We start from the raw sequence: 12045 nt of genomic DNA, 5'->3' as shown, positions 1-12045 counted from the left end.
GGATGAATGGATAAAGAAGCAGATACGTTACACGTTATATAAAATAGTCTCCATATATATCGTACATATCCAGGTACCTACACATATCATTATCTATTATCCAGTGATGTTAAAGAACATCTGCCATCTGAGACGTGGATGGACCTTGAGCAGTTAAGCTAAGTGAGGTATGTCAGGCAAAGGCAGGTAATGTATGGGATCACTCATGTGGAATCTAAAAATGCCGAACTCATGAAAACAGATCAGAATGATGACTACAAAGGACAGGGGCGGGGAAAACAGGATGGACACTGTTTGAAGGGACAGACTTGTAACGGGTAGTAAAGAAGCCCTAGAAATCTAATGCACAGAACAAAGGAACCCAGACAACACTGTTATATAATCACCAAGCTTGCTAAGAGCCTAGAACTTAAGTATTCTAACCACTGAAAGGAATGATTATTAATGTGACAGAGGTACTAATTATGGTAGCTTCACACAACAATGGCAATCATACTACAGTATATAAACACATCAAATGAACATGTTGTACACCTTAAATGTATACAACGTTACGTCAAATAGATTTTTATTAAAAAACGGAAGAGTAACTGACACATAGGTACTCTGAAATGTTCGTTAAGTGCGTGATCAATAAATACTAACAGAACACAACTACCAGGGAGTTAGTACAATTCTGAATCTGCATGTAATTAACAACTTAGTCTCAAAACATAAAGGAATGAATGAATATGACTGCGTATGTGTGTGTGTGCGTGCACACACACACACACAATTTCAGAAAAAGAACAAACAAGGCAAGAAATTTGCCAGAAATTGTAAACCTTGTAAAGAAAATCTCACCACCACTGGCCAGGCCATCCCCTGTTCGAGCTGGACAATGGCAAGGCTAAATTGCAGGCACTGTGACTCACACCAGTAACACTGTTGTATAATGTCGAAAACAAGCAAACCCAATTCCATTATTTAGCTATAAAACAAATTGTTTTCCTTGAGGCACATGGAACTCCATAGTTTCAGTGTTTCGCCTACATAAAAGGTATACCACATGCAATAATGACTACTAGAATTACCTGAATATCTACTAGCCCTTTCTTTCTGTTGTTATAAACGTAACATTGTTTTTCACTGCCTACTTCTTTAGACCACTGCCACCACCACCCTAACAGAGTTAATTAGTTCACTGGATCCTGAAAACTAAAAATCCCTGAGATGGGATAGAGATAGATGGAAGGGGGAAAATGGAAAATCTCTTCTTACGGTAGCAACCACACTTCTGTTTTAATCAAACAATATTTGTCTTATTCTTTCTCAAAAGAGTAAGAACAGCCTGTCGCCGGCACCAACAGTGACAAGACTCCTAACATAAAGCTCCTCTCATCTTTACATTCCGGAAGTCTCCGAATATTGTTCAATGTAATCATTAACACCAAAGTTATGGTAGTCACAGGGTAGTGTTTAAAAACCACAGTCATTTTGCTAATTGATGGGAAATAGTTCACCATTCTTTATCACAAACATTTTAAATTATGGCTGAGGATTTTTCCCGTTTTCAACTGTAAGTCCCTAAAACCTTGATAAGTAGCCTACACCCGAGGCACAGTGAGTGATGTTGCGTTGTGATACTTTCCAAAATTCTCACGGAGTCATGAGCCTCCAGTAACACACCAAACAACAGTGACTGTGGGACAGGCCATCCATCAGTCTAGTTGTTCTGCACTTGTCCTGACGGTAACTGTCACCAGCCGAGAGCACTACGTCATTGAGCTGCTCTAGTGACGGTCTTCGTGGGTAGAACATGAGAGCTCGTAATCGTGATCACTACTGCACTTAGTGTGAAGCACCAGCATTCTAGAACAGAGGTCCATTCTGGAGCCTGAATGGATTTCAGCCCTCTGCTTGCTGCCACTGTGGCACGTGCAGGAGCAGGCAGTGGATGCTCAGGGAGACTGTTCACCTCCACACAGTGAAGGCAGCGGTACCGCTTGCTACAAGGGCATGTGCCAGGATTCACAAAGCCCTCCCCGGGGGCGGGTCTTCCCTGAGAGTTTCTATTTCAATGGGTTAAAAGGGGCTTGGAGATTTTTTGCCAAAGGAGGAAAAAACCTTGTTCAGCAGGTTTCCTTGGCTCCTGGGTAAAGGCTTGGCCTCCCCCAGCCATCAAGGTAAAGGCCTCCCTGACAGTGTGATCCAGGCTCTGCCCGGCCTCTTGTGCTCCTGAGGTCACTGGGGTCACTTTCTGTGCTTTACTGAGGACGTGGCCATCCCGGTGCTGCTGAACATGCCAGCCCTCACTCCATGAGAACAGTCAGTACTGCTTGTTAGAGTTAGTCTTTCCTTCCTGTCTCTGAATGTAAACTGAGATTGTCTTTATCATCTTCCTTTTTTTTCTTTTAATTCTCAAAACTTATGTTGAGCACACAGCTGACATTCAATAAATGATGAAATCTGCCTCTGGATAATTGCATTTGTTTGAAATTGAGTTCAACAGGCAGCTCTTTGAGAAATCTTCCCTGAATATAATGCAATGAGCATTTCCTAAGTCCTTTTAAATTACGAGGGCACTGGTGTGAGTTCATTTGTGGACGAAAGTTATGCATATTCCTGAACAGAGGAATCAGAGCCAGTGTGAATGACAGGACCTGTGTCCGAGAAAAGGAGCCTGAAACCACTTCCCCCATCTGATCCGCGAGTTCTCCACCTGTTTTAGGTGTGGATGTGTACGTGTCCACGTGTTTATTTGACAAGTATGACGTACTCTGAACACACCCCTCCTTCGCGTGTTGAAAAAGGCACACCGGAACAAGGATCAGCATCTCGGTCGCCATCAAGAGCAGAATCTAAACACGAAATCTGCGTGTCTTTCCCACACAGTCCTGACTTCATGGTGACCAAGCAAAACAACCAGAGATAACACTCTCCTATAGTTCTGGATTTACTCCTTCTCTTTCCTATTTCAAAATGCAATTTTAGGTATATAGTAATCAATCCATTTAAGTAATTATCAACTCCTCACTAGGGCGTGACAAAGAAGAAATGCACGATGAACCAAATCACGCGTGTCCACATAGGTGTGTCTGCTGGAGTCCATCTGACAGTTTAGAAGTTATAGGTACGTGGGAACAGGCATCCGACGCCTAATCTGGTATACTGAGAGCCCTGTGAAGATTTTCCTAACTACGTCAACAGTTATATAAGTTCAATTTAACAACATAAATAAAAGAATGTACATGCCCTCAAAAAACTGTTTAATAAGTCCTGAAAACAAACTAAAAGATATTGATTCCTGAGACTGAGATCTAATGCCTAGGTTATCCCAAATTTCAAAAGCAAAGTTTATCAAGACCCCAACACTAAATTCCTCAGAGCCCAGTGCTCAAAGTACCAAAAGGGGCATTTAAAGACTGGGTTAGGAATAATAATGAAATTAATTTATTTCATCCTGTGTATTTAAAACAAATTTTTTTTAATGTTTATTTGAGAGAAAGACGGAGACAGAGTGTGAGCAGGGGAAGGGCAGAGTGAGAGGGAGAGACACAGAACTTGAAGTAGGCTCCAGGCTCTAAGCTGTCAGCACAGAGCCCCATAAGGGGCTCGATCTCACAAACTGCGAGACAATAACCTGAAGTCGGATGCTTAACTGACTGAGCCACCCAGTGGCCCCTCACCCTCTGTATTTATTTCTTTTAACATTTATTTTTTTGAGAGACAGAGGAAGACAGAGCACGAGTGGGGGAGGGGTACAGATAGGGGAGGACACAGAATCTAAAGCAGGCTCCAGGCTCCAGGCTCCAAGCCATCAGCACAGAGCCCGCCATGGGGCTCGGACCACAAGATCATGACCTGGGCAGAAGTCGCATGCTTAATTGAGCCACCCAGGCGCCCCCTCATCCTCTGTATTTTAAAACTTACGCATAATTGCCTCAAAGAAGACCCATAAAAATTACAATACAAAAAGTTGCATAAATTCTGTAAGATAGGAATGGCGTGTATTAACCAGAATGGCCAGAATAGCTTTCTTTAATTATTATGTAATTTGTTATTATTTAACACATATCATATTTTATATTATTCTATTTTAGAATAGCTTTCTTTTCACAGTAGGGTAGAATATCCAAAGTGAAATCTCGGCTTTACAAATTTTAAAATTGTAAAGATAGAATGCAAAGGATTAACTTTGCTGAAACCATCCAAGTGTTGACAAGAATTATCTTCCTGGTGGAAACAGTCACATAAAAATAGAATTCAATAAAGAATTGTAGGGTGGCACCTTGGAAAGGAGGATAATGAAAGAACATTAAAGCAGTATTAAAATACAGCCAAAAGCTTGTGCTTTTGAAAGAGAAAATAGAAAAAAGTCTTTGAGAAATATGAATGAAAAAGAGTCTTCAACCGGCAAGAATGAGAAGTAGGAGAGACACAAGGAACATTAGTGTGTCCACAAGCTACTAAACGAAAACACACCCACCCTCTCCCCCTGTGACCAGCCACAAAGTATTCGCAACAGCGAAGTTCAATAAAAATGGACACTTGGTAGTAAAACTACATAAACCACACGAAGAAACAAGAAGCACATGAGGAAGGTGAGGACCTAGGCAGGCCCGCAAAGATGGAAACTACGCACCCTTCCAACGCCGGGGAAAGACCGGAACATGTTGTATGAGGGTCAGAAAGGATCAGCTCTAACTGTAGGCCAGAATAACACAAAAACTCCAAATAACGTAGACTGGGGTCTAACAGAGCTGCTTAAAAATTAATGACAAAAAATGAAATTAACGATTATCCAATAGGTTAGTAACATAGTTAACAAAAGAGATTTAAACAAAGAAAATGCATCCTAGAGAGAAAAAAGTAACTATAAATATGGAAGAACGTTTATATAACATGAAGAACAAAGTTAGAAAATCTAATTGATGTCTAACTCGTATGGAAGAAGCTTATACAGAAGATACTGAAAATACTCCTAAACTGTTGAAAAGACTGGCGATTTCAGATTTAGAAAGCCCAACAAACCACAAGCATTGTGAGTGAACAAATGAACGAACCAGATGTACAGGAAGAACTTTAAGCGGCCAGCTGACTTCCCATCAGCAACAGTGAAAGCTAGAGTCATGTTCTAAACGAAAGCCCCTGTGCCCTAAGCATCCTCTACGCAATGAAAACCTCTTTCTAGAATGAGAACAGAATAAAAGGATTTCACAGTAAGAAACAGTGAAGTGTTGCACAGCCTACCGACCCTATAACTAAAAGAAAGTCCGACACATGTATTTCAGATGGGAAATCACCCCATGTGAAAGCTCTGACATATAAAATCAGGCAGGCAGAAAACCAAAGTGAATGAGTAAACATGACCAGAAAATGTAGGGAAGAGTCAGTCCGCTTTGTGAGGAGAGAACAGGCTGGAAGTAATGAACCGAACGGAAACATCTTACTAGTCAAGAGTGTGCTGACCCATCAGTGGTGCCAAGCTTCCTTTCTTGTTCAAGATCGAGACTCTTACACTTAACTTTAGACGTTATTAACTCAAAAGCTAAACTGGGGTAGCAACCAGTGACAACCTTCAGAAGAAAAAAGATAAAAGGAATGAAAACAAAATGATAAAAAAATAAAACCAAAGATAGAAAAATTATGAAACTGGCTTTTAAAAAATCATTCTTTAATGTGGTATAAAAGCAATAAAAATAAAAAGTGGGGGCACCTGGATGGCTCAGATGTTTGAGCGTCTGACTCCTGATTTCTGCCTCAGATCATGATCTGCTAGTTCATGGGATCGAGCCCAAATCAGGCTCTGTGCTCACAGCTCAGAGACTGCTTGGGATTCTCTCTTTCTGCCTCTCCCCTGCTCTCGTTCACTCGCTCTCTAAAAACACAGCACGACACAAGGACGAAGAGAAGTTGAAACTCACAAGGCTGTCAGAGACGCGGACGAGGCAAAGGTACACAGGGAGCTGCAGTTTCCTTGGTACCGACGCAGGCAGATCGCAAGGCTAAGAGACACTCGCCCGTCAACAGTGGTACAGCCCGGCTCAGAGGAAGACCCACGTGTAAACTTGTGCCCTAACACAGTAGGCGCAGGGCAGGGGAAGCAGAATCTACCAGAATCATAAGGAGATCATACTCGGAGACCTGAACACACCTCTCAGGAGATGACATTCAGAAAACAAAAAATTTGGTATCCGGGAGACAAAAACTGAAAAAATAACAAGCAAAATGTGACAGACACATAGAAACCACCACAAGGGACAATTCCAAAACAGACGTCCTTTCAAACCCCTGTGAAGCACAAAAAAAGAAAAGACAAGAGACCACATTCCTGGTTCTACCCGCATCCCTTGCCACCTTCCAAAGATTTCTTATATAGATGACATTCTCTGACCAAATTAGAGTAGACTTAGAAAGATTATCCTCCCATGCAGAGAAAACTGCAAAAGTACTTTTCTAAGAAACTCACAAATCAAACAATGGGAAATAGAAAATTCTATGAACTGAATGTGAACATATTTAGAGAAAGCCACAAGAAATGTGTAGCCTTACATTTTATTTGAGAAAACAAAGAACCAGATACACAAGTGTATTACCTGATAGAAATTAAAAGTTCACAAAACAAGTACATCTTCTCCACCTAGAAACAGAAGGTAGGAAATGGCCAAGCCAGGCCTACGGGCCAATGAACCAGAGCAGACACAAACAAGAGCAGGTCACAAAAGGCAATTCTGAATCTTTAAATATGTGAAAATGAATGCACAGCTGAAGACAGATCAAAGGGAACATCAGATACGGCACAAAAATATCAGGAATACACATTAGGCCACCCTGCAACAGTGTGCACACGTTAAAAGAATAAAAAATATACTATGACGGTACACCAATATGCTTGAGAAATGAGAAATTCCTAGAAACACGTAACAGTAGCTGGGAAGCGGGAAATTAAAGCTAGCAAAGAAAAAGCAAAGCAGTGTTTCGCCACAGAAGAATATCATGTTTAAAAGGAAAACACTATTCTTAACCAGAAGAGTTTCTCTGGTGCTGGACTGAGCCGATGGTCCGTGTTAGTTACCATGGAGACTTCGGTTAGGACAGCGCAATGGCATCCAGACCAGCGGTTCAGGGACTGGCCTCCGTCCCTCCAGCAGGTGGAAAAGAGAGCAAGTCCCCGGCAGGCAGCAGGCCAGCAGGCCCGCAGGCCCACAGGCCCACAGGCCCAAGTGCGTGTATGAGACCAGGGTCCCAGGATGGTCCGTAGGGGACCGGGAGCACAGAGCACTGCTACAGCCAGACCCTGCTCCTCTCGGCGAATAAGGCCCGGTCCCCTAGCTGGTCGGTCAGTCTTGCAGCCACACTGGCCGGTGCAACACCAGCCCGCCCTCCCCTACGCCTCACGGGCGCACTGGCCCCGCCCCCACTCGGGGAGGAAAGCCTGCTTGCCAGAAGTTCGGGTGTGCTCGTGTGATCACTGCTCGTCCACCCAGCTCTTCCCTGACTGGACTGGGAGCGGCCTGGGGGGCTCCGGGGACTGTGTCTTCCTGTCCCTGCGGGCTCCATCAGCCACCAGCGCGAGGCACCGGGCAACCCCACAGCATCCCAACCGCACCCCAGCGCCCCTTAGCAGCTCTCCTCCCCAGGGCCGATGTGCCTGCTGTCCCGTGTAGAAATCCCAGGGCCCACAAGGCCACAGAGATAAGGCAGAAGGTCGGGGAGGGAGCCCCCCAGCAAGAAGAGGGGTGAGTGGGACTGGGCACCTGGGAGCTAGAAGCCTGCTCCCTCACACATGGTAGACGGAGAAGCGTCCTCAATCCCGACCCCTCACTCAGCCCTGAGGGGGTCTTCAAACACCTCTGAGATCAGACCTATCTCACACCTAAACAACGGGGCCAACACGTCTGAAAGAACACTAGGGAACTCGGGCCCTCAGAGAAGCAGAGCCCAGAGCAGGACTCAAAGACCTCCCTCCGTCTCCACCTGCCGGAAGGCGTCTGAAAACACAACCCCCGAGGCTCTTCCCAGAGCCGCTGGGGTCCCGCTCACGCAGGAAGGTCCCGCCCTCATATGGACGACGGGTCTCCCGCTGGGGTGGTCGCTGGTGTCTCTCACACGGCAGTCCTCACACTCCCCACAGGGACGCGCTGTCCCCCAGAGAGCAGTGCCCCCAGTGTGCCCACACCAGCCACACACTCAAGAAAAACGGAGACAGTGAACACGGAAACACACACCCAAATACGGACAGAAGTAGGAGCTCAGGCAGACACAGGGCTTCTCTCTGCTCTCAGGGCTGCTCTTCATCCCGGTTGGTCTGTGCGGACCACACTCTGCGGGCAGGTGTGCGCGGCCGAGCCAGACCCGCGGCTGCCGGCCCCGGCTCGCAGCAAGGGGCCAGCCTGAGGCAGGGACGCCATCACCACTTCCGTCACTGCGCCACGTCCGACCGCCTTGCACGAAGCATCCTCCTCCTCCAGTGAATACGCTCGGCGAGCTGGATTCCCGTGGGTTTGGACAAGCAGCGTCAGGGCTGCCAGCCAGGCCCCTCCCCACCCACTCGCTCTCTGTCCACACTGGTCCCGGCACCTGCTGTACCGCTAGCTCCACGTGTGGCTCTGCCCACCGACCGACATGTGACCATGGACACAAAAGGGGGAACAGACAGAGCTCCAGGCTCGGGAGCCCACCCCACCCAGGTCCCGGTCAGAAACCAGGCTGCACTCCAGAGCCCCGAGCATCCCGCAACAAGGATGGGGGCGGGGCACGGTGAGAAGACAGACAGGGGTTCGCCCAGGGCAGGCTGGGCACAGAGCGAGGTGCTAGGCCTCAGCCACAAGATGAATCCTTGCTCCTTCCCACTTCCAGCCCCCGAGGGACAACAGCTCAGACACAGAGAGGAGGTGGACTGAGGCCGCCCCTCCCTCCATACCTGCAGTCCGGGGACGCCGTGCAGCTCTAGCTTCCTTTCCCGTGGCACTGCCCCTCAGGGAGCCACGGCGAGCCTATGTCCACAGCAGGCGGTGGGCCGTCAGCCTTGGGGACACACGGTGCGGGTGATGGGTCAGGCCTGGCTCCCAGCTCCTCTGTCCACCGCCCTGCCCCCGGCCCACCTCTCACTCACCTCGGATGGCCCAGCCCCGTCTCTCCCCACGGCATCCCCGGTGTTCCGCTGCTGGGGCTCATCCTCGGCAGGGTCCAGCTTCCGTGGGGGCTCCGTCTCTGCCTCGGGAAATGGCAGCTGACCCTGCAGGGTGTGCAGCAGCTGGAGGAAGGTCTGGTGCCTGCAGAGAAGAGGTGGCTGGTGAGGGAGGAAAACTGGGCCACACGGGGGTGTGCAGCCCACTCTCCCAGCCTCACCTCTGTAGCCTGTCCCGTTCCTGCCCCGCCTGCTGCCGTAGGGCTCCAAGCTCCTGATGCAGACGCCGGAGCTCCTGCTGGGCCCCCGTCTGCCGCAGCCTCACCTCCGCAGAAGCTTCCGCCAGCTGCTGCAGACGCTTCTCCTACCGGAGTGAGAGCAAAACGCCTCAGCAGGTGTGGAGGTCCTTCAGCCACACTCTTAATCCCCAGCCTAGGCACGACTTGGGGTGCAGACCCACAGAGGGAAAGAGGAACTCTACTCACTTTAGGGGAAACAGGGGCCTAGAGAGGACTAGGGGTCAGAACGAGCTATTCTAGTGCAAAGTGTTCGGAGGAAAGACTAACACAAACGAACGTTAGTCTGTGATGTGCCAAGTACTGTTTTAAGCACTTGCTATACTGATGACGTCATCCACCTGGCTTATGGAGTAGACAAAGAAACAGCACAGGAAGTCAGGGGACACCCAAGGTCCTAACACTGTCAGTGGCGAGGCTGCGATTTAACTCCCTGCTGGTGCCCGAGCAGCGAGGCCTCACAGAGAAGGGGGTGAAGGTTTTCCGGGCAGAGGACATGGGAAGAGGACCTGGCCCGTGGGGGGAGGCCTCACAGAGGAGAAGGGAATGGAGGTTTCCAGGGCAGAGGACGTGGCCAGTGCCGTGCAGGGGTGCAGAAGGGACACTCCCCCAGGGGCCTGGACCCACCTGGTGCAGCCGCCACTGCTCCTGGGCTGTTCTCAGCTTCTCCATGGCCACTTGCTTCTGCAACGAAGGGGAACAAAGAAGGAAGAGTGTTTCTCTGGTTGGATTTGGGAGGTGGCCAGGGGTCCACCCCAGCATGCCTGCCCTCCTCTCCCTCCTCCTGGCCCCACCTTGGCCTGGAGCTGTTCAAGGGCTTCCTGGAGCTGCGCCCGCTTCCTCTGGGCCTCCTCCATCCTGGGCAAGGCCAGGCTCAGGGCCCTGGTGATGGCCTCCACATGCTCTTGGTAGGTGGCCTTCAGCTCTTTCCACTGCTCCTTGGCAGCAATTGCCTTCTGCCCTGAAAGGAGCCACCGAAGACAAGAACAAAGATGAGACTGGCCTGCCTGTCTGCCTGCCACACTGGGGCCTCTGTCCTCCCATCAGCCAAATTGCTGACCTGACACACCTCCACCCCAACCCCCTTCCTGCTCACGGCTGGCGTCTTCAGAAGCCAAGGGCTCTGGTCCCTGGGCAGTGTCCTCCCGAGCCAGGAAGTTCTGCAGGAAGTCTACCACCTGCAGCTGGCTGCACAGCAGCTTGTCTTTCTTCCGGGAGTCCTGTTCAGAGAGAGGGCAGAAGAGGGACGTCTGCCGAGTACCCCCACGAGGGGACCCCGGAGCTGCCCTAGCTCCCAGGCTTGCCCATACCATCACAAACTCCGCCAGGAGCTGGGCCGGCAGCTCCGCCTCCTCTTGCAGGCCTGTAGGCTCCAGGACGTGTGCCAGCTTGCCCAGGGCCCTGCCGGGGCAAGAAAAAGGGGAAAATTGGACACTCCTGGGGCGCTAGTCCTGGCCGACCTGTGCGCACAGACGCATTCGCAGGTGCGCAACAACGCTGGGTCTTGCCCAAACCAGAATCTACAGGAAGGTCTGCAGTGCTGTCTGGGGACGGAAGGGATAGTAAAAACAAGCAGAGCAGGGGGAGTCAGGATAAGGGGCTAGGATCTCAGGCAGAAAAGGTCTCACGGAAGAGGAACCACTGGGTGGAAGGTCTGAAGGCCATCAGGGAATACGGGATAGGGAAGGAAAGGGGCAGCGCTCCGATGGGCAGCAGGGGGTCTCGGGCAGGGGACATTTGGGGGCGGGGATCGGACAGAGAGCTGGGTGCCTGCTCTAGGCTCTGCGAGCCGCCTCACCAGCAGGCAGGGGTGTGGGTAGAACAGTCCCCCGGAGTGCGCGCTGACACAGTCCAGACCAAAATTAAAAGACCCTCCCAGACATCTGATGCCTGGACGGTGTTACCCGCTAGGGGACGCGGGGTCCTCAGGGATGGAGCGGCCTCCAGGACCCAGCTGGGTGGCGTGCAGGGAGGGGGGAGATGCCTGCCTGCACGCCCCGCGGCGAAGTCCAGGGACTCGGGGTCCGCAGGGATGGAGCGGCCCCCTGGACCCAACCGGGGTGCGTGCAGGGAGAGGGGGGTGCCTGCCTACACGTCCCGCGGCGAGGTCCAGGGACTCGGGGTCCTCAGGGATGAAGCGGCCCCCGGGACCCAGCCGGGGTGCGTGCAGGGAGAGGGGGGTGCCTGCCTACACGTCCCGCGGCGAGGTCCAGGGACCCCGGGAGTACGCGGGGTCCCACAAGGTCCTCCCAGCCCGCCCCCGGCGGCCACCCGGCAGCACACACTCACTCTAGCGCGGGGCCCCGCACCCCGTCTTCCGCCACCTCCATCCCGCCGACAGCGCGCTCCCGCTCTTCCGCGTCCAGCCCTCAATGAGCTTTGAATTCGCCGCTGTGAGCACCGGGGCAGGCGATTGGCTACCGGGCCAGTGGGCGGGAAGCGAGGGTCAGCGTGCACTCTGATTGGCAGACGCCGACGAGCCGTTGGAGTGACGGCTGTTTGGCGCCGGCGCGGTCTTGGCTGGGCGTGGCCGGCGCGCCGGCGCTCTGCGCCTGCGCGCCCTGCCCGTAGGCGGTGCTGGAGCCTGGGGGCGTGGCGTGGGCCGGGCAGCGCAGTTGAGCAGGTTTTCGTCCAGCG

The 12045-nt window shown here is 50.9% G+C and overlaps 1 protein-coding gene across 1 annotated transcript in view; it reads right to left on the bottom strand.

Annotated features, from left to right (window-relative positions):
• ZWINT (ZW10 interacting kinetochore protein) overlaps positions 1-11770 on the bottom strand; it is a 32012-nt gene extending 20242 nt beyond the window's left edge. The window contains exons 1-8 of the mRNA XM_042908687.1: positions 11698-11770; positions 10719-10809; positions 10505-10628; positions 10203-10369; positions 10036-10092; positions 9334-9476; positions 9098-9257; positions 8906-9009 (exon numbers count right to left, since the gene is read on the bottom strand). Of these exons, the coding sequence (XP_042764621.1) occupies positions 8932-9009; positions 9098-9257; positions 9334-9476; positions 10036-10092; positions 10203-10369; positions 10505-10628; positions 10719-10809; positions 11698-11738 (861 nt within the window). The 5' untranslated portion in view covers positions 11739-11770 and the 3' untranslated portion in view covers positions 8906-8931. The remainder of the gene's footprint in view (positions 1-8905; positions 9010-9097; positions 9258-9333; positions 9477-10035; positions 10093-10202; positions 10370-10504; positions 10629-10718; positions 10810-11697) is intronic.
• Positions 11771-12045: the final 275 nt, after the last annotated feature.

The sequence above is a fragment of the Panthera leo genome, chromosome D2, assembly GCF_018350215.1.
Source record: "Panthera leo isolate Ple1 chromosome D2, P.leo_Ple1_pat1.1, whole genome shotgun sequence".
Taxonomy (NCBI): Eukaryota; Metazoa; Chordata; class Mammalia; order Carnivora; family Felidae; genus Panthera; species Panthera leo.
The sequence above is the reverse complement of the archived record's forward strand: the minus strand, read 5'-3'. Positions and strand labels throughout refer to the sequence as shown.